The 23,117-nt window shown below is 43.4% G+C and overlaps 1 protein-coding gene across 2 annotated transcripts in view; it reads right to left on the bottom strand.

Moving 5' to 3' along the window:
- Window positions 1-241: 241 nt before the first annotated feature.
- PIGL (phosphatidylinositol glycan anchor biosynthesis class L) overlaps window positions 242-23,117 on the bottom strand; it is a 60,964-nt gene continuing 38,088 nt past the window's right edge. Inside the window, exons 3-8 of one of the 2 annotated variants that reach the window (XR_013991871.1) lie at window positions 17,156-17,246; window positions 12,002-12,069; window positions 7,479-7,510; window positions 5,834-5,967; window positions 1,923-3,718; window positions 242-1,657 (exon numbers count right to left, since the gene is read on the bottom strand). Coding sequence is in view for 1 of the 2 variants with exons in the window: in XM_081027594.1 (XP_080883720.1) it covers window positions 3,620-3,718; window positions 5,834-5,967; window positions 7,479-7,510; window positions 12,002-12,069; window positions 17,156-17,246 (424 nt within the window). In the remaining variant the exon portion in view is untranslated. Of the gene's footprint in view, window positions 3,719-5,833; window positions 5,968-7,478; window positions 7,511-12,001; window positions 12,070-17,155; window positions 17,247-23,117 lie in introns of both variants that reach the window. The other variant, XM_081027594.1, reaches the window with a different exon arrangement.

Below are 23,117 nucleotides of genomic sequence, written 5' to 3'. Positions count from 1 at the left end.
TGCTCTTTTGGGCCGGGGTGAGAACTGCAAGCACCAGCCCACTCTGAAGCCACAGAAGGAACTGTTCACTGGTCTGACACAAGAGGGTAACCCTTTCCCAACCTCAGGGAGTCGGGGCATCACCCCCACCCCCATCCCTAGCCAGGTGGCCCCCCACAACTCGGGGCAGTGCATGCAACCCCTCCCCAGGGATTCTAAATTGAGATTTTGTGTGTATGTGGCTTATTTCTGTTCTTTTCTTCCATTCCCTTCCCCTCTCCACTTCCCGCCCTTTCTCTCTCTTCCCTCTTCCCCTTTCCTTCATGATGTTTTTTTGCTGTGCTCCTTGAAGGAACAGTGAACTTTGGATCTTTGCTCCGGGCTTCAGGGCTGTTGCGGTTTTGCAGGTTAAGTACATAAGGGTATGGCTAACGGGGCTGAGAGGATAATCTGCCCCTCTGCCCAGGCTGTTCTCTGGTGAGGGTGTGACGTGCCTGGCGGAGGAGCTGCCTTCTGACAGCTTTGCACAGAGGCTCTCTTCTTGCCAAGACAAGTGACCCCAGGGCTGATTCCACAGGAGGGTCCCTTTCTCCCACCTGAGCAGTCACTACCACTGGGCTAGTGGCCCCCGCCGGCCTTGAGGGGCATCCTTCCTTTCTGTGCTGCTGTCCCTTGCTCTCTTCCGGCACCAAGGAGACCCTAGCCCTGTTCCCTTTGGGGACTCAGAGTAGAGCCTGTAGCTGCTGGTGAATCAAGCACCAGGCATTCAGTAAATATAAATGTTAGTGTATTTTCATTTTCCATCTAGACTTTTAATTTATTTTAAAAAATAATCAACATGTATTGTAAAACAAAAGAAGCAGAAAGTAAGTCTCAAGTCCCACTACCCAGAAGCAACTCCTAGTGATATAATCCTACACATCTTTCTAATCTATGATTTAAAAAACACTTTTGAATAGGTATACACTTGGTACAAAATCCAAAAGGGACAAAAGGTATCCATTCCCCTCCTCCCACTATTACAAGAGATATCCTATTTGTTTACCCACATTTGACGTGTAGACATGTATTTTTCCCCCTCACAAATGGTTGAAACCACTAACACTGTTCCACAACTGGCTTTTTTCACTTAATAATATACCTTAGGGATCTTTCCATATCAGTGCATCGCCTGATTTTTAAAATAGCTTTATGGTATTTTACTGTTTTATCCACTATTTAACCAATCCTAAGTTGATAAACATTTGGACTGGTTCAGTATTTTACTATTATAAACAGTGTTTCAATGTCTATACTTTACATACCTCTTTTGGCACTTGAGTAAGTCTATAGTGTAAATTACTGGAAGTGGAAATGTTGGACCAACGGCTATATAACTTTACAGGAAGTTGCCAAGTTGTCCGCTACAGAGGTTGTACCATCTACGTGGACCAGCAGTGTATAAACAGCTAGCTTTTCTTTAATGAATCATTTCTTTACATAATTGAAATTATACTGGTTAAACATTTTTTTAACTTCACATTATATCAAAAGTATTTTCTCACATCAAAACTATTCATAAACAACAAATATCCTTTAAAATTATAAACGTTCACTGTAGAAAGATGACCCTATGGACATATAGATAGCCTTCGATGCAAGTGTGCACACACATACCGTGTTTCCCCGAAAATAAGACCTAGCTGGACAATCAGCTCTAATATGTCCTTTGCGGCAAAAATTAATATAAGACCCGGTCTTATAGAAGAGCCGGGTAATATATTATGTAAGACCCTGTATTATGTTATATTATATTAAAGACCCGGTCTTATAGTAAAATAAGACTGAATCTTATATTAATTTTTGCTCCAAAAGACATGTTAGAGCTGATTGTCCGGCTAGGTTTATTTTTGGGGAAAAAGAGTAGTTATGTGTATGTATGCTTGACAAAAGTTGGATTGTACCATTCCTAGCCTGCTTTTTAAAATTTAATATATCATGAACATTTTTCCTTGTTACTAAATTAGGTTTATTACCGGATTTTTCTAATTTTGCTATGTTAAATAATATTGTGATGATCTTTGTGTATAGAATTTTGATTTTTAAAATATTTCCTTAGGCCACAGAGTATGTATATTTTGAAAGCTCTTAACACATACTGAGACTTGCTGTCCAGAAAGGCTCGGTCACTGTCTGTCTTCCTTGTACCGGGGTATGATTCAGCCTGGGCACCACACTCTAACCAGTGTTCGTGGCTTATTTCTTGTCACACTTTCACATGAGGCTTATTAGGAGCTATTGACAAAGTTTTAGTAGACAGATTACAGCCAGATTTGCATTTTTGATTCCAGCTTTCGAGCCTGATAGCTTTGTCAGCCATATTTGGTCCCTAGGACACATTCGAGATAATTGGAGCAAGTTTGGGTGGAGAACCAATAAGCAGGTCTCTAACCTGCTGTTACGGAGACAGCAATTCAGCGCTGCATCTGACAGGCCTCTGGAGTACTCAGGAGCAATGCACACAAAGGTCTTTTCGGTTTCAGGCCTTCTACTTAAGCTAGCTAGTCCCTTTGCTTAATGCCTACTTATTCCTTAGGTCTCAGAATATCTGCAGCTCATCTTTCTTTACTGCGTGTCAGACCCTTTACCATGCACCTTCAGGCATCATCTCCTCTGAGGTTGGTACATTATTGTCCCGGTTTTGCAGGTGAGAGAATTGAGGCAGAGACAGATTAAGCACCTCTGCCATGGGGTTACTTTACTGCTAATTCTGGCCTGATACGTAGGCTCACCAATCTTTAGGACCTGTTGTTCTTGACCACTGAGCTCCCTGCCTCGGGCCACTTCTCTGGACCATTAGCTGGACTCTGAGAGTCCAGCTTCTAAGCCAGACCTCTCAGAGTGCTTTTGTTTGTGGCACAATTTTCAGGTATCAGGTTCTTGAGTGTTTTTTTAAAAAAAGGGGTCCAGATTTCTCTTGTTATTTCCCTCTTTTCCCCAAAGACTGAGAGCTGAGGTATTTAACTGTAGCTCCCTGAGGACCGGCCCACATCAGGCTCATGTGTGTGAAACTGCCCAGCACAGTGATGGGAACCCGAGTGCCCCTGTCAGTGACCGGTGTTAAATAGACCAAGTTTTCCCTAGATTCAAGTCTGATACATGGGCCACAAAGATAAAGGAATTAGGGCTCAACTAATTCAACATAAACTGTTCCTGGGTGTATGCATGCGTGCGTTTGGTGAACCTGCTTTGGAAACAGTGTAAAAATACTGCATCATTGCATCTGGGAAGTGATTTTAGAGTGCTTTTACATTCATTTATAATAATAGCAGACTCTGTGCTAGGTGTTTGACATACACTGCGTTATCATGTATATCATTTTTCACAAGAACTTGAGAAGCTAGCAGGGTAGCTATTATCCTTCGGTTGGTTTGTTTCGGATTGTAGTTTTTTTCCCAGAGGAAGAAGTTGAAGTTTAGGGAGCCCATTCGCCTGCATGGCCCCCCTTTTATTAGGGGCTAACAAGCACCAATGAGAGAGTTCTGAGGGGCCACCCGTGTTGGGATCTCCTTTGGCTCAGGGAGGTAAGCCAGCTCTAGTCCCCAGGTTTCCTGGTCTTCTTTCTCCCTTAGTTTCTTGGATCTGAAAAGGCTTCCAGGCTTCAGAGGAAGTGCAGAGAGTTAATTCTCATGTAGCGGGAGAAGTGCACGTAGAGCCGACGGAACCACAGGAGCTGGCTGCGGTGGCAGGACATGGCTCTCTGGAAGAATCAGAGAAGGGCAGTTATGGAACGCTTCACCCGAGTCATTGCTGTTATTTTCAGTGGTCTTGCTTCCAATAACACACCTCATGCTACAGCCTTATCTAGCTTCTTCCTATTACCTGCAACCCTCTCTGGATTGGCCTACAATCACTGCCTCCCCTCTGCCATCTCTAGTTACTCCCTTGTGATAATAGATAGAGCCAACGGCAGCCACAGCAGTCAGTCTCCATGCATTATCTCAATTTTAATAACCCTGTGGGTTAAGAACAGTTATTACTTGCTTTTTAAAAAATAGATGAGGAAACTCATCAGTCTCAAATAGCTGGTAGGTGGCAGAGCTGACATTTGAACCCAGAGTCATCTGATTGACTCTAGAGCCTACATTTTGCTCCACTACCTCACACATATGACACATACAGGGATGGGTTACGGGAAGCTAGAATACTAGGCTCAGACTCCTGAATTAGGCAGGCTGGGAAGGTACAATCACTATTAGAAGAAATAAAAGGATGGTACCCATAGGTATGGGTTCTCCTTGCCATCTAGTGGGGGAAATGTTTATTATCTTGTTACTCAGACCTTGTGTAGTTTAGTTTTTAAATACAATAGATCATAGCAACTGGTTTTAACTACATGCAAACATATAGAAATGGTTCCTGCCTGTTTTTCTCTAAGTACCAAAATTAACCTGCCTCTCTAAGTTAATATCGTTGCAAACCTCTATTTAAAGAGCTCATTTTATATTTATTATCAGAACACACATGGCTTTGAAAATGTTAAGTATACCTGTGATATAACCACAAGCTTTAAATGATAAAGGGAGCTTTACCATAAGATAAAATTTAGGCAAAATATTACACAGCATAATTTCAACAGGAAATACAACTAAATTTTTTAAATAAAAAATTATTTGTAGAAACAAAAATGGATGAACTCATAGAATAGTGTTAAACATTTTAAGATCTTAGTAAACATAAAATGTTCATTTTAGAAAAACCATGAAAGAATGGATGAACTTTGTAGTCCAAAGATACTTGATCTGTCTACTTGTGATAGTTATAAGTTTCGAGAGTTTCCCACATCATGCTGCCCAAGTGGCCAATTTATTTAAATCCCCTAATTTTTCAGTAACTTTTCAGCATCCACTCAACTAGATGGGCAACTACGGGAATTACATATTTATTTCCAATTTGTTTTTTTACCAACTTTATTTTTCTATTACATTTTGTTCAAATGTTCCAAGGGGATAACATAAGATTTCAAAACTGTTTCTATTCGCCTTTCTCCACTTTAGAGCATTTTTCACTACATGTCTTTCAAAACTATGATTTTATTGCTTATATAATACTACATAATTCACCTGCTGATTATTAGCTCCTTTTTTGGCTGTCACAAATTATTGTAATGAACAGTCCTATACATAAATCTCTGGGTACACTTTTATTCATTTCTTTAGGATAAAATTCTAAAGATAAAAATTGTTAGGCCAGAGTAAGTATAAATTTATTGAATTATATAAGTAATACATGATTATTTTATAAACAGTTTTAAAAATTAAAAGAAAAACTTAAAGTCACCGAAAATCCCACCACTCAGAGGTAATCAATATGAATATTTTTTCACGTTCTTTGACTTTTTTCATGTGTATGTGTATAAAAATATATCACACTGCTCTGTAACCTGTTTGTTTTCATTTAATGTATCAAGAACATCAAAAGGTAAGTACAATGTCTGAGATTTCTGACATTTATTACTATTACTTCCCACAAAGTCTATACCAATTTACACACTTATTTCATTTAATGCTTCAACAATAGACTTCTATCATTTGATCCTTTTGATGCTTTTATGTATTTCCAGATTTTCTACAATGAACATGTGCTATTACTTACTTTTTAAAGCATGCATTATTTTTATAATCAGAAAAAAAACGGAAGAAGTTCTTGAAAATCCGTGACGCCCACGGTCTATCAGCTGTGTTAACACTCAGGACAGATGCTGTACTGCTGGGGAAGGTTTGGTTAGGGCCTCTGCAGAACCAGGGTTCTGAGAGGCCCGGAGGTCTGGGGCACAGACCTGGAGCTGGGCTGTCCAAGAATTTGCAATCCTCACCTTGGCCTGTGCCACTTCTTTGCCAGTGAGCACGAAGAGGACATCGCTCGTATGAAGCAGAGAAAAGGGCAGGTCCAAAAGGGAGATGTACTTACGCAACACGTTCACAGACTGAAGAGTGAGCACAGAGCACCCTGGGTGGGGAAGGGAGACGAGAAAAGGGAGGAGTTTTGTTGCTTCTGGGCAGATCTCCCCTGAGCGACCTACCTGTTCCTTGGGGCTCAGGCCTGGGCTGGGTAGTGGCCGGGGAGTTGCCAGGTTACTCTGTGGCACCAAAGCTGCTCTTTGCCCATCATCCTCACAGATGAGAAGAGTGAAAGGGCCACAGAACAGCTGGCCGCTGCCCTCCCTCGCTACATGCTATAGCAAGAAAAGGTTGGTTGCTAGATGTTGGGATTTGGCTACCTCAGGGCCAAGGGAAAGGGGATGGAGACAGGAGTGTCTGTATTCGGAGGCCAGAGACCTGCTCTGTCACTAAAGAACTGACAGATTTGGGCAAGTCCCTTAGCATCTCTGAGCCTCAGTTTTCTTATCTGTAAAACGGCATTGATCGTGTGGGACATGCCAGCCTCACAGGGTTAATATATAAGAATCAAATGAACTACAGTCATATTCCAAAGACCTCACAGCTTGGTAAGCTCAGTAAGCCCACTCCGAAAGGGCACACACTACTGATGTTTTCATTTGTTTCATCTCTGTATCACACCTGTGAGGGATGTACCTCATCCCTACTGACAGACCGGAAACTAACTTCTGGAGGTTAAGCATCAGTGTCACGCAGTAAATGGTCAAACACCATCGTTTGCGTTAGGAAGAGTCTAACACAAGCAGATTAATCCATCAAGCACCTATCAGTCATTGATAACTTGGCTGATTAATTGGGGAATGGGACATGAGTTTGGATGGACAGACTGAAAGAACACCAGCAGTAGGAAAGACCGACCGTATGGGTAAGCTAGATAGGTGAATGGGAAAGGCCCACTGTGATTTTATTGTTGACGGGTGCCCAGATATTGGGCTAAACATTATTCTGGGTGTGTCTGTGAGGGTGTCTCTGGATGAGATTAGCATTTAAGTCTGTGGACTCAGTGAAGCAGACTGCCCTCCCCAATGTGGGTGGTCTTCATTGTACAATCAGTAGAGGTCCTGACTAGATAATTTTATTAATTTTCAAAAGGCAGAGGAAGAGAGAATTCATTCTTTTCTGCCTGACTGGGCTGGGATATTGGTCATTTTCTGCCTTCAGACTAGGATTTCCATCATTGGCTCCCCTGCTTCTCAGGACTCAGACTGAATTACACCACCATCTTTCCTGGGCCCCCAGCTTGCAGATGGCAGATCGTGGGACTCCTCAGCCTCCATAATTGCATGAGCCAAGCCCTTATAACAAATAGAAAACACACTCAGAGGCTGCCTGGTGGGTTGGGCACGTCCCAATGGTACAACCTGATTTTGAGACCTAGGGACCCGCACTGTCAGAAACACTGAGGTGAGTCACGAAGAACATGGCCAGTCGTCCCACCTTCTCCGCCTCTGCCTGGCCCAGGGCAGCTCTCTGTGTATTTACAAAGTTCACCCTGAGTTTCCTTGATGGACGATGGCCTTACCTTAGCCAGCGGCCTTTTGCAAAAGGGGCAGGCCTTACCTTTAGGTAGCTTCCCTTCTGAGTGCAGGGTCCTGGAGGAGGGAAAGGACAAGAGGAGAGCGAGTAAGATTTCCTTTGCAACTAACAGGATGGGCCTTCAGCGTAAGACCTGCCACATCCTATGATTCCTCCAGGTAGGTTCCTAGGTACTTCCTTTTGCCACATAGATTCATGGGGTTCCATACATCTGGCTACAGCTAAAGGGACCAGGGTGGGTTACTTACACAAGGACAGCCAGTCTGGAGGCTGGCCAATGGCTTATGAAGTGGTCTGGTCCAAGTTTTGCCCATTAGAGAGGAAGGTAACTGCGGGAGACTCTTCAAGGTTTTTCTCTTTTGAAATTGGAATGTGAGTATGGTAGGAGAATATCTTAAAATATTGACATTTCTTCCCTGATAGCCCCTCTGTCCTTTTTGACCTGCCCCACTCCCACCTCTGACAGGGAAGCCATCCTGTGCTTGAGCTGTTAAGAGGAGGAGGGAGGCAGTCAGCAGCAATTATCCCTGAATCTCTAGTCCCCTTTGTTGTTTTGAAAGCTGAGGTATGGAGAATGCCGTAGGTAGTCTCCACCCCAACATACAGACACACACATGGATATTAAAAGGGATTCTTGTGGGCAGAGGTTATGGAAGAGAAGTTGGGAGATAATTGACAAACTATGGGTCTGACTTCTCAGCAGAGCGCTGAGAAATAGAAAAATCTGAAAAATGTTTCTGAGATCCTGAGAACAGAGGTGATTTGTCCTGCAGTCTGGGTAGAGCTCTGGGATATTCTGAGTTTGGGGTGGTCAGGATCTCCACGGAAAGCGTTGGAAATGCAGGATCTACGTTAAGGAGAGAGGTGAGCACTGGAGATACACACTGTCGACTGGCCAAATAATTCTCCAGCTAATCCACCAAAAAGTAAATGGTTTATTCGGGGAAAGAAAAAAACAACAACAAAGAGTGCGTGCACACTCGCTGGCCGGTCTCGCCCACCCGCCACCCACCTGGGAAGAAGAGAGGAGCCCAACAAGGCTTCTCCTTTCATTTGCATCCCATCCGCTCCCACCGCCACCAGCCATGGTTACTATACAGTTCAACAGGAAGTCAAGACTAGAGAGTTAATAAGGGGCCCAGCTCTACCCATAGTCCTCCCAGAGCTCTGGTTAAGCGTCTTAAGGTGTCAGTTTACTTTCAACAGCACCTGTGCTGAAATCACACAATGCCACTGAGGAATCTGCACTAGAGGAGCCGGGGTTGGGGAGGGATCCTGGGACTGGGGACAAGGAACGGCCTTCTGGTGGAAGGAAGCCAGGAAGAGACTGAGAAGGGGCCAGAGGAGCCAGAACACGCTGGTGCGAGGCAGGTCAAGCAGCATTTCAGTGAGTGATAGGCAGGGTCAAATGCCGCAGAAAGGTCAAGACAGATGAGGACTGAAACCTAGGGAGTTGAGCAGCCAGGAGGTGACTGTGGAGACAATTTTTAGTAGATTGGTGGGAGTAGAAAGCAGGCACAGAGGGAAGGAAGGATGGAAGTGGACCGCAACTGTCCTCTGCCAAGAGGAGCGTGGAGCCTTCTCTGCACAAGAGGAGAAGTCATCCAGCAAACGTTAGTGCCTGAGGTCGGCGGGGGCTACCCAGACTGAGGAGGGTCCTATGGCCACAAATGTTGGTGAGGCCCAGAGAGGGGAAGGAAGGGCAGCTCAGAAGAAAAACCTTATCCCCTTGGCATTTCTGCTTGGAACTGAAGGGGCTGCAGCTGCAGGTGGCAGCCTTAAGTGACAAGTAGAGATGAGCTCTGAAGCCCAAGGGAGCAGAACCACGAGTGGAATGGAGACTTGGGGTCTGCCATCAGGATGGGCACCCACAGCTGAGCCTCTGTGAAACTGTGAGACTACTTTGGGCTTGGGAATGAATGCCAGCCTGGGGGCTGCCTCTTCTAGGAAGTGCTTCCTGCAATTTATAGAGTGGCTATGTGGTCCCCCAGCGTCTCCCCTCCTGTGATATTGCTTTGGTTTTCCTGGCAGCTTTCACAAGCAACCATCTATGGCAAGAAGAATACAAAAGGAAGGGCCAGAGGGCATGTGGAAAGGCAGGAATGAGGAAGACAGTACTGATTATGTCAGGGATGATGCTCTGTTACCCTAGGTGCTTGTATCAACAGCTTTTATTACCTCAGAACAACCTGACAGATTAGGTGTGAATATTCTCATCTTTCAGATGACAAAAGTAAGGCTTGAAGATATCAAGTCATTTAATCCAATTCACACAAGCTTGCTTACTAACGGAAAGTGGCAGTGAGGTGCCCTTTGGAGCACCAGAAAAGGAGAAGGAGATCTGCGTTCTAGTTTCTCCTTTGTCTCTGGAGAGGTGTGCAGCCTTGGATAAATCACTGCTCTTTTCTGACTGTGCCTGTTCAGCAAGGACTGTAAGAAATGATTCTGCAGTCTTTCCCTCTGCTGTGACCTTAGGTGACCAAGATGGACATTGCTTCTGTGTAAAACTGCCAGCCACTCTGGTTTCAGATACGGGAAGGACACAAGTGACTGAGGCTGGAATAAGGGCTCCTACCTGGGGGAGGTAGGGGGAGAGAAGGAACAGGCCAATCAGAGAGGGAATGGATATTTGAGGATGAGGGCCTAGCAGTGATCAGGGCTGAGTGGATGGAGGGTGAAAGGGTGAAATTATAGAAGCAGCTCTCTGCTTCTGGAGGGGGCATAGCTAGCCTCAAAACAGCTGTAGTGCCTGCAGTCAGGAAGCTTTCTGAGAAAACCATAAATCTAAACCATGTCTGAGGAAAACGCATATAGGGGATGGGGAGCTCAAACACAAAAGAATGAGAACTCAGGGGCTTTTATGGAAAACAGTGTAAGATACTGGTACAGGAAGATTTTTGGGGGGGTGAGAGGTTCCTAGGGGAATTGGCGACTATGAACTTCCTCAGGAGTGTCACTGTGGAGGGGGTGTGGGGTCTGTAAGGTCATTTTCAAAGGAGCATGGAGTCAGGCATATCAATAAGTTGTTTTATCTCAAGCGCAGTGACCCTCATTAGGACAAAGAGGACCCAGAAGTATTAAAAGCCTGTAGCACCCCAGCCAAACCCTGTCTATCTTGGTTTGTTAGGAACAAGCCTGATCTGGTCTTTTCTCTGGGGCAGCTTGCTGAAAAATGACAAGGCTCAGCGTGCATCTGGAATGAGGTGGAGCTATTCTCCCAGGTCTCCATGGGGATGGTGTCTGCCCCAGTCTTGGAAGCTCAACGTCTTACAGTAACCACAGGGCTGGCTGGAAATACTGCTCCTGAGCTGCCTCATTTTCCGATGTATCTTCACAAAACATTACATCTCTGACTGTAACCAGGGGATATGTCTCTCCTGATTCTGAAGGGGCCTAATGCAACTTGAGGCCTTCTCTACAGGTGTGGCCTCTCCGTGGAACAGGATGTGAACAGTCTTTATAAGAAGGGAAAGCATTCTTGCCTGCCCTCATTCCATAGACAAGGAAACAGGAGGAGCTGTGTGGAAAGACTGGGTAACAATTTCTAGCATCTTCCAGTAGGTGATGCACAATTTAGGGAGAGGGCTGGAAGGTCCTAACACTGGAAAGGTCTTCACAGGTAACAGACAAGATAATGAATGGAGACCTGGGATTCCTGGATTCCCAAGCTGCCTCTGCCGGTGTTCAGCCTGGCAGCTCTGGACAAACCACTTCACTGCCTTGGTCAAATGAGGAAGTTGGACTTAATGATATATGTGAGGTCATTTCCATCTTCACATATTTCACTGCTCCCATCTGAGAATGTTGGGCATGTTTAAAAGAAGGTAATAAGGTAAGTCCTTTATTTCAAGTTACCCCTCTCTCATTGCTGGGCCAGGTCCGCCACCCCAGTGCTCATGGCGCCCAGGAGAAGCGCTTCTCTAGACGATGGGAAACATGGTCTATGTGTTTGCATGATCCTGAGTAAGCCCCTAATATCTTTGAGTTTCATTTTTTCGGGGGGGGGGGCTAAAATACAGATAACATGTCAGTAAAATAGGGTGACTGTGAAAAATAAACGGGATTTCATAGTTTATACATATATCCTCTTTCTCCAAAGAAAGGTTTGAGAAGTGTAAAAATCTACAACAGAAGATAACAAAGTAAATGAGAATAAGAGGAGGAAAAAGAAGGTGAAGCTAGGAGGCACAGTGGTTCACAGAACTCAATCCTTAAAATCTCACACATGTGCTACAAGGGGTTGCCGATTTGGCCCTAAAGCTTTCTGTGGCCAAAGCAAAGAGAGAGGTAAAACCAGTTACCCCTTTGTTGTATTTGTGGGGTAAAAAAATTCTCAGCTGCTTAGGAGACGAAACCATAATTAAGACTTGACAGAGATTTCTCCTGGGAAGGATATGGTGTGATGTAGTGAACGACATGGCCAACACTGGCTTCTGACCATAGCGAGTTTCATGGGGCTCAGATAATGAGTGGGAAAGCACCTGAGAAACTGTCCACCTGAGCAAATGAACCAGCCTCTCCCACCTCCATCACCCAGAGAATCATACCTCACGGCCGCGTACAGAGCAACATGATTGCTGTGGCCACTTACGCCCCCCACATCGAAAGTCACCACCTGCAGAGAAATACAGGGTTTCACTCAGGCCTCCACTTCTAACTAGCTGTCTCCGTTCCCTTGGGAAGGGAAGAAGAGTACAGAACCATGAAACTTTTCAAGTTCTAAGTATATCTGATATGACTGGCTCAGATCAATGGTGTGTAACTACTGGTTTGGCCCATGGCATGGAGACTTTTCCACTGTTTATTTTGTTCCTGACTAGTGGAGCACAGTGGAATTCAACCATGATAGAAACATGGGTTCAGAATATCTTTGTTTCTTATCTGCCTAGTCAGTTATTAGCATATTTAGTTTTCCTGGCTGGCTCCTGTGTGAACTTTGTTCATGTAGATGTTGCCTGATTTATTGAGTCTCTTTTCCTCGTGCCGTACCAAGGGCACAAAAGCTTTTAGGGACAATTTCTACCATGACCTGGGATTAAGTTCACAGAAAAAATATATTTATTCACAGACTGCCTCTGCTTCCATTTTCACAGATATAAAATCTGTTTATTAACTACTAGGTTAGTCTAGGTTCAAACATTTCATTTCTACACAGATGGATTTTAAAAAGCCCAAGGAACAATTTAAATAACATCAATAATAATGATAATGATAATAATAGGATAGCTTGAATAACAAAAGAAATATAATGAAGTAACCAAGGCCTCATAAAAAGGAATAGAAGTGGTTGGTTAGGGAAAAGATTCACTATTGGTCTTTCTACACTAAACCATAAGACATGTCGACTTCATGTTTAGAAAACTCTAAGCAGCTAATATTTACTGAGCACAGGCTGGAGAGGGGGTGGCTATAGATTGAAAGAAAATTTAAAATCCTATCAACTAATCCTGATTCACACAAGCTGCAAAAATAAAAACACATTTATGACATGAGACTATTGGAAATGTGAAACATTATATTAATTTTTAGGTATGATAATGATATAGTTATGTTAATAAAAGACTCGATGTCTTTTAGAATTGCATACTAAGGTATTTAAATATGAAATATGATGATGAGCATTTGCTTCAAAATAGTACAGGAGGTGGGGGAGGTGAACAGGTGTTTAAATGAAAATAGTATTGACTATGTGTTAATTACTGAAGCTGAGTGATCAGAACACAGTGAGGTTCATTAAACTATTCTCTCTACTTTGTATGCTTGAAATTCTCTATAATGAACAGTTTAAAAAATGAGTTAAAGGCTTATAAAAAGCTAATCGTATAATGGTGGATATATGACATCACACATTTGTCAAAATCCATAGAACATACGCCACCAAAAGTGAACTCTAATGTAAACTACAGATTTTGGGTGAGGATGATGTGTCAATGAAGGTTCACTGATTGCAGCAAATTGTGGGGGACAGAGGGTATGTATGTTCTTTCTGCTCAATTTTGCTTTGAACCTAAAACTACTTTTAAAAATGCAGTCTTTTAAATAAAAGTTAACCATATAATTTAAGCATCCCATTCTGACCCCATTCCTCCATGCAACATGGTGGGTGGGGGGAGGCCCTGAATCTACTCTTCTCTTTGACACTAGTTAACCCCAGTCGGTTGGGCAAGTCACAGAACTTTACCACTGGAAGTTACTTCAACTTTCAAGGTCTTGGTTTCCTCATCTGAGAGATAAGAAAAGCAATAGCTGCCCTATTTTCCTCACTGGGTTGAGGTGAAGATAAAATAAAGCCACGTGGAAGTGTTTAGTACAATACAGCGATAAAGGCTAGAGTGCCTCAGCTCCAAGTTCATTGCCATCAGATAGAGCTGGCCGGTTGGGGCCAGGTTATTATCATAGGCATGCTGGAGGGCATGCCCTTGGGTAGGGGACTTGGGGCTACATGGAGTTTGGCTCAGTCATTTTTCAAATTCTCCAAGGTCTTTGTTTCTTCCTCATTCCATTTCTTTTTATAATCGCCCTCTTTCTTTCTGTTGCAGGAGGGCTGAGCTCAGTTGTATCTAGTTCCCTGGACTTTTGCAGATTTCTGCGTGACAACAATGGCACCTGTAGTTCTTTACAGACTCCATCCACTTTTTCCCCCTGTTAAGTTGCAGAAAACTTTGTTCAAATGAAATCTTACCCAGACCCCAATAAATAAGAGATAACAGTGGGGTTGCTCTGGTTTCTCTGAGACAGTGGTTCTCAACTGGGGGCAGTTTTTTCCCAGAGACATTTGGCAATGTCTGCAGCCATTTTTATTGTGATGAATGAGGGAAGTTGCTACTGGGCAGAAGTAAGTGGTTATCTAGCGGATAGAGTGCAGGGGTGCTGCTAAACATTCTACAATGCCCAGGACAGCCCCTACAACGAAGAACTATCCATCCCCAAATGTCAATAGTGCCACTATTGAGACATCCTGCCCCAAGGGAGCAGGAACTAGGTGTGTTTGGCTCATTGCTGTATCCCCAGTTCACAACAGATAATGAATATCACATAGCAGGTGCTCAATAAATATTTGTGGAAATGAAAGAGTGAGATAGGAGTTGGGCCCAGAACCTAGCCTGCTTGACATTCAAAGATACTACCAAACCCCTAGACTATTTTCTGTAGAGGGCAGAGTATACTTCCCAAAGCTTTGTCCTGTCAGCTGTTCTACGTGGTTCTTGCAGTGCTCCTTCAGTGACAGACATCCAACAGAGCTGGGACGAGATAGAACCCAGTTTCCTTCCATACATTGTGCTGATGGCTGCAGAGCCAGCTTTGGCTTTGAACAATGAGAGATTACGCTATCATTCCAGCACAGCCCAGGTGAGAAGCTACCTTCCCATGCCTTAGCTCTGTGCTCCTTCTGTCTATGCTTCCCTGTTAATGCTTCATCTTCTCTAGTTGTGCAGTTGACACTTCCAGTCTGGACAGGGCACCTGGGGCCCTCGCAAGATTTATGCACTCAGCTTGGTATGGGACACACTCCACAGAGTGACTTCTCACCTGCCTAGTATTAACCCTCGTTCCTGGCATGCAGGGACTGTAGGTATGTGTGAAAGTGCGTTTCACTGCGTCATGGGAGGCTGAGTGGAAACCTACACTTGGCTCAACTACAGCCACTTATGTCCACACCAGCCACGGTGTTAGCGTGGCCTTATATTTCTAATGTCACACTAAGTGCAGACCAGGGAAATGATTCCCAACTGCACTCTTATACCCTGAGAGTTTCCTTATTAACAGTAAGGTGTGTTATAGAGCTGTTTTCGAAGGATTTCCTTGTTTACAGAAATTAAATCAATTCAAGATTATCCTGACAATAAAGGTCCCCTCGCTCATTTGAATGGATGTGAGCAGCTCAGAAAACAGGAAGGATCCCAGGCAGCCGGGTGGCAGTTAATAGTTGCAGCGGTTTGGGGATGAGCACTGTCTGGGCCTGTTCTAGTTCTTGGGGGTAGAAAAATGCCATGGTGCAGTTCTTGCCTTCATGTACCTTACAGTCTAGTTCGCAAGACATGGTCTGTACATTAAAGGATAAACAGCAACACGTGTCACAGGCGTAGGGCACACAGCGAATACTGCAGGAATCCTCAGGAGGGCTGAAGAAGTCAGGGAAGCCTTCCTGGAGAAGGCAGTCTTGAGGCGAGCCTGGACCACAAATCACTTTTCTGGGACACAAACTTGGGAGTCTCTTCTGAGAGCAAGAGTGGCATAGAGAATCTATGTAAATTTACTAACAATTGTCACCCCAATAAATTTAATTAATTAAAAAAAAAAAGAGTGGCATAGAGAGATGTCTGTGCCCTGAGATCCTCCCTGGATGTTCAGAGTCGAGGCCAGCTGCAATGTGGTCTAAAAAAACTGGATCTTCAGCAAGGACCAATCCTGTTGACCAGTGTCCAGTACTTAAGTAAGGGCCAGACTGAAGAAGGCCAAGTTTAGAAAGATAGAAGTTTATCCTACAAGCAGGCGTCACTGGGGAGATCGGCTCTTCTTATGCACTGAAGTAGGGAAGGAGAGAGAGTATTTGGGGGCTAGCCCTGGGGTACTCACGGGTACTGCAGCATACTTCACAGACCTCACTGTGTTACTTCAGGCTGACCCTGAAGACCAGCTCTGTCTACATCTGAGTCATGGAGCCTTGAGAAGTTCTGACTGTGGGGGCGGGGGCAGTCGGCAGGGTGGTGAGTTTGACTCCTTAGCCCATGATGGCACCCTCAGGTTTTTCATGCTCAGATTTGCAGTGAGCCAGTTAGATGCCCTTTTGGCTTGTGTGGACTAAGGTTCAGCTGTATTTCTGTCATTGGAAAACAAAGACGGTCTGACTAATAAATCAGCGGATATCTGTTCTTACGAAAGGTCTAAAAAGTTAATTCATGCAGCAAATTCATCATTGATAAAAGCCTAACATGCTTCTCTGCCAGAAGGATTCTTCTTTTAATGAGAATTTATCAAAACTTCATTTTTTATGACTGAGGCTTTGAATGGTTGAATTTTAGGATTATTATTGCAGAAGTGGACAGTAAGCCTTCTTGGCAGCCTGAAAATTGACCACAAGTGAGGCTCACTCCTGCGGATCCTGGAGAGCTGAGATGCATATTCCCAGACTCGTCCACCTCTGCAGGTAAATGAATCTCCACTATTGTTCTGTGACTCAAGTGTTCTCCTTGTACTGGTTGTGAATATGTCCTTGTGAGTTTTGGAGTGAGAAATTGAGGCTTAAAATCCTAGTTTCACCACTTGCCAAACCTGGGCTAGCGGCTTGGCCTCTGGAACCTCAATTTTCTTGAAGTAAGAATTTTAGCACATTTACCTCTAAAGTGAAAACAATACTGTAAACATGAAGATGCTTGGTAAAAAGGTGAAGTTCTGTACAAATGAGAGTCACAGCACAGGCTCCTGGGGACCTGAAATTTTAGGTGGCAGGACAGAAGAGGAGGATGGGGGAGATAAAAGAGGACACAGCTGGGAAAACCTCTGCCTCCACCCTAGTGTGCTGACCATTTGGTTACTTAGTTTCACAAGAGTTATGTTGTCATCAGAAGGTTTAAGAGAAAGTACTGGAGGTTTTGGCCTCTTTAGAGTGGCCCTCGAGAAGGGCTAGAAGTGAGAGGGCAGCCGCAGAAGAGGTGTGACTGAGACCCCCAGCTCTGCATTCTGGGAGGGTGTTCCCCTACCAGGTTAATGCCATTCACTTCTATGTGCTGGAGGAGGACGCTGGCCACATGCTCTGTGTCCCACTGCACATCTGGGTCATCTGGGAAATTCCTGGAAGAAAGAAGCATAATGTGAGCATCGTTTCTAATCAGGCGCAAACTTTTCCCTAAGCTCTGTTAAGTGTGTGTCAGTCTGTGACGGGAATTACATGGGGGTGCTACCCTTAAGCAACCAGATTTCCGTTGAAAGAGATAAGATTTGGAAACATGACGCAACTAGAAATCGATGGACAATTCCACAGAACACACTTTTGGGGCTTTGTACTTGTTGCTGAGGGGAAGAAACAGACATCAATGAGACAAGGCTCTGTCTACAAGTTGGAGAGGCAGATCTGTTAACAGTGAAACTGACACAAGGCGGCATGATGTGTATCTTTATGAGTAATAGTAACAGTGCTTTAATTGAAACGGTACAAAGGTATGTTACTTCATTTAATCTCATGAACATCTTTTGAGGACCCTTGACAGGCGAAGTTAAGTAGCTTGCTTGAAAAGTTGTTAGTGTTGGATTGGAACCCAGGTTTTCTGACTGCAAAACCAAGATGTTTTAGCACTTGGAAGTTGTCAACATCCGCCCTCCAACGAGGCCACACCACGTGGCTTATCTCAGGAGCAGAGGTCTCTGTAGATTGATCTGCACCTTATCTGTGTCTCCACTTGGCCACACCACAGACCTAGCTCCTTCTCTGTCCCCTTTTTTGTGCATGGATCTATAGCATCACATGATATGAGGCCAAGGCCTCAATTTGACCTCCCTTTTTTGAAGATATTATACATAGATATCCATCTCTCTTTGGCTCAGGTTCTGTGGCGACACCCATAATGTGACTGAGAGGACACAGGCTCTTCTTGCCCCCCCTCTGGCAGGCTGCTATAACTTCTCTATGGACAAAGGCCATTAACTGACCCTCTTAGGACTTTGGTCAAAAGAGTCACTGAAGGTTTTCCAGCAGGCAAACGATATGAGCCTCAGCACTAAATAATACAGTTATTTCCATTGCTTCATGTCTACCTCTACCAAACCCCTAGGATGCCTCCTGTGGAGGGCAGCTTTATAGTTTTCAAAGCACGGTCCTGTTAGCCATTCCATGTGGTTCTCATAATGCTCCTACAGTAAGCAGGACAGATAGGTCATGAATGGAGCTGAATGGAGAGAAAGTAGAGACTAGTGCAAAGTCCACCCTTATTCCCTGGGAATAGAGCTAAATATGGTATGTAGAACATGACCTGCGGAGCTCAGACTGCTGAAGAAAAAAGAGATACAGGAATCAGGGAAAACACGTTGGGGTGAAAATAGCTACATACATACCCCTGGTGGGGAGGTCCACATAAATCTATCAAGGCATCATTTTGGAAATGAATATACCAATAATACGTAGTCACACAGATGGTGAAGCAGTCTAAGAGAATGGGTAGGACAATAGTTGGCCAAGCCTACTAATTCCTACTAATTCGTGTGAAATCCTACTGCTGCCTTCCATTTATCTTCAGAGACCTGGGATCTGCTATTCCAGGGCACTTCATGTAGAGCGAGGTCCACAGGAAGCGGTGTTACTCTACGCCATTCCTTCAGTAGCTCTGCCCTCTCACTGGAGATATGAAGGCCAATCACGTAGGGGCTTTGGGACTGGAAATGTCCCCTTTGTAATCTAATACATGTGATACGGCAGCAGCATCAGGTTTTTGTGATCAAGTCCAAATTCCTCTTGGTCAGGTATTCAAGATTTTCCCCAGTCTATCTCCTATTTTGACCCACTTCATCTCTTTTAATTTGAGAGAGCAAATAAGGTAACACATGTGAGAAAGCATTTCAAACTGTAAAGGGATATATAAAAAAGTAGTGGCCATTACTGATTCACGTGCCTAAGAAAAACCCCTTCTTTCTTGCTTGCTCTGAAACCCCTGCAGAGCTCTTTGCTGACTACCTGTGTTAGTGGTCAGTGGTTTCAGAGTGGGGCGTGGTCACGCCAGGAGATGAATAAGACAATCCAGGGAGGGAAAGCCAGAAATCATTAGAATTTCTATTTATATGTTTTTCTATCTCTTTAAATTTCTATTCTGCAGCTATTTTATAAGGTATCACATACTAACAGAGTTTAACATGTATGCAATTTAAATAAACCCATAGGTATGGAAAAGCATACTCAAATTTTGTTTCTTTCTGTCAGGGGATTATGATAAAAAATATTTGGAGATCACTGGTCTAATCTAATTACCCTACATTTTATTTTTTTTCCCTGGATATTTAAAAACAACTTTATTGAGGTATAATTTACCTAATATAAAATACACTGATTTAAAATGTATGATTTAGTGATTTTTAGTAAATGTTCCAAACATCTACATTTTGTTTTACTAGTGTTTTGCATATATTTGGCTGAGCCAAAGGCTGCTATACCAACCAGCCTTAGTGGCGTTGAAATATACAAGTAAGAGCTTTGGAAGATAGCAACTTTATAAAACAAATCAGGTACCAAAAAAAGTATGAATTGCAGAGGGCAGCAAGGCATCCCAGTGGAATCACCTCCCCTCAAGGCACTAAGATATAAAATTTGACACTGGGAAACTTCCAACAGATAAATCTTAAAAAAGTGACTCCTTTCAGACCAACTGCCTGAGTTGTCCTTTGCTTCAAGTTCAACCCTAATCAACTCAAGACTTGGGTCTAAGTAATAACTTTTGCAAAGTTTCTTTCTTCTCTGATGGAATAACAATTACACCTTAGATAATAAACATGCTAGCAGAATGTAAACAGAAGTGTTTAGGAGACAGTTGGTGAACGACCTTTGCCCTATTTTTCTTTGTCCTGTAGTCCTCTTCTTGGTGCTGGAGTTTGTATGACGACTAGAATTGAAGTAGCCATCTTGGTTCCTGAAGTAATCTTAGGATCGAAGGCCAGACACAACTAGCCATCACACTAGCCCCAGACAGCACACCTTTACTTGTCACAATTATTACGAGTTTTTTTTCATTTGCTGCATTATCAAATTCTGATTTATATATGTCATAAATTTTTAAAGTCTTCATTTTTTTGATTATTTATCATTGAAATAAGGTTGTAATGAGCATCGTTATACATAACTCTTTGTATGCATCTCTCAATAGTTCCTTGGGATAAAATGATAGAAATGTAATTTCTGAGTCAAAGGTGAAGTGAACATGTGTAGCTCTCTCTCCTAAGAACCCTGTCATTGAGCAGCTGGATGGCTCAATTGGTTAAAGCATGAGCTCTCAACAAGGTTGTCGGTTCAATTCCCACAAGGGATGATGGGCTGTGCCCGCTGCAACTAAAGATTGAAAACGGCAACTGGACTTGGAGCTGAGCTGCGCCCTCCACAACTAGATTGGAGGACAGTGACTTGGAGCTAATGGGCCCTGGAGAAACACACTGTTCCGCAATATTCCCCAATAAAAAATATTAAAAAAAGAAAAGAACCCTGTTATTAAGAAGAGGTAGAAAGTGTGTTAACTCATAAGAAGTGCAACATTAAGGAGGTGTTTTTAAAAAGCAGAGAGAATTGTGCATTTTATAAGCTGAAAGGCAAGACTACTACTAATACGTATAACTAATATCAAGAGCCCCATTCTTCCTAAAAATCTCAGGTGCTTCTATACCTTTTTATCCCTATGAGTACCCTGAAAAGTCCAGTTCATTTACTTCCTTTTACAGTTGGAAAGACCTGGTTATGATTGACTTACATGGGGCGTTATGTAGGCACTAAGGGGGCCGGCTCACTGAGAATGTAACAGAATACATATACTGTGAAGACTTCAATTTCATCTTGTTGCTCAACCCTTTTCCTTGGAAATCACATATACATAATTCAAAGCCAATAGGAAAGCAGAAGTCAAGCCTCAAAGAATAGCCAAGCTTTAGATCTAGCGCAGGCTAGGAATCTCCCTCCCTGTGTGAGGCAAATATGAATCATGCGATGGACTTGCTTCAACAATGGATAGGTGTTCTAAGGTAGTTCCTTGGCTGCTTGTTCCTTCCCCCAAATCCAGGTATGTTCAGGCATACAGAAAATGGTAATTAAGTTACTGAGCTTAGAGTTCCTAGAAACTCCCTTTAATTAGTAGCAAGTCCTTCATGGTTTTCATTGCAATTTTAATGAAAAAGCATGGTAATCTCTCAGGTGCTGACAGGCCTGGGTAAGTTTGCTAATATATAAAGCTGAGCAACTCTTTCTGATTGAAACAGATGGATACAGTGGGCTGAAACCAAGTTTTTGGCCAGGTTTTGCCCAAACAAAGCAGAAATGACAACTGTGAAGAACTGAGGACCAGGAAAAGCAGGGGTTGCAGCAGGCAGTGGCTGTATGGCCCTTAGTTGATGTGCCTCTCTTCTTTCAGAATTCCAGCCTGTTCAGCCCTCTCAGCTAGAAATGATAAAACTAAAACTCTAAAATATCTGGTAAGTCACACCTTGTACCTAGACTTTCTAATTTAGAGACCTGAGGTCTTTCCACTCCTCCACGCTACATCTCAAGTCAACCAGGTGGGGTTTCCTGATAAGAAGCCAGCAACAGGGAACTGGGAATAAAGGCAGAACTTTCGAGGTCTTTCACAAAGGAAGTCTGAGGACTCTTTACAACATTAAAAAGGTATACTAAAGATTGTTTAAAGAAAATAGGTATTTTACAAAGCAAGAAATGTAAGCTGCCAATATACGAAAACCATATATTCTTCTGATTTTCAGAAAATGCAAAATTAAAGCAGGACGTCTGTGTGGAGAAGGACCCAGGGAAAGGTGCTGTTCTGTACTGTGGGTACATCTCAACGAGAGGGCTATTTGGCTCTAAGCAAGTATTCGTGCCCTTTGATCTTATCTTTCTGGACATTTACTCTAAGGAAATAATCAGAGAAGCTGAAAAGTCAAATTTAGTTGAGGTACCACTTTCACTGCAATTACAGGGGGAAAAGGTCCGCAGTTCTGTTGTGCTGCCACCAGGGAGCAATTTCTCTAACTTCCTGAATGTGGCTTATGAACAATGCTAAAGATAACGTTTTTGGGCAAGTTCAAAGCAAAAGTAAAGAAAGTGTAGATACACCCACGGTAAGGAATATATATTTTTAAAACATTTATTTATTTTAAGAGTGTTTTTCCAGGACCCATCAGCTCCAAGTCAAGTAGTTGTTTCAATCTAGTTGTGGAGGGCGTGGTGCCCAGTGGCCCACATGGGGATCGAACCGGCAACCCTGGTGTTAGCCTCGCGCTCTAACCAACGGAGCTAACCGGCCGCCCCCATGGTAAGGAATATTAATGTAAAACAGGGAAAAAACCCATCAAGTTACTAAACTTTAAATTTGTTTCTGATTTCTTAGTCTAAAAGAATGAGACATATGAAAGGGAAATAGAAATGTATTTAGAAGAATTGAATTTTAAAAACAAAATACGTTTGTGAGAGAACTTCTAAATAAAGGGCTCTGAATATGTTCAACTGTCCAGATATCCTAGCTTAGGTTCCCTAGAAAGCAGAGCTTAGGATGCAGGTTTAACCATGTGTACGTTTCGGACTGTGACCGCTGGAAGCAGGAGTGAGTGACAGAAGGAGAACTCACACACAATGCTTTATCAACTTGGCCCCACTTATGGGCATTGGCTGCATGATCCCATGGGACTGTCTGAAAGTTGTATGAAAGCATCTTAGAACTGTCCATCTGTCCAGGAGGAGAAAGAAGGAAGTATTTATCTCCATTGGGTGTTAATTCTCCAATACTTCAGGGTTGAGTATGCTTGGGCACCTGAGATTGCACAATGGCAGAGAAACCCTAGGACAGAAAGCAAGGGGTGTAGAGTGGGCCTGAAGTGAGCAGCTGTCAGATGGTACCAGCTTGACCGTTAGTAGCCATGGCCAGAAGGCAGGATCTGGAGTGAAGCGTGTCCACCACGACCGGGGCTGGCCTCTCAGAGAATGAATCA

Source organism: Rhinolophus hipposideros (genome assembly GCF_964194185.1).
Source record: "Rhinolophus hipposideros genome assembly, chromosome: 20".
Classification (NCBI taxonomy): Eukaryota; Metazoa; Chordata; class Mammalia; order Chiroptera; family Rhinolophidae; genus Rhinolophus; species Rhinolophus hipposideros.
This window is presented reverse-complemented; position numbering and strand designations above follow the sequence as displayed.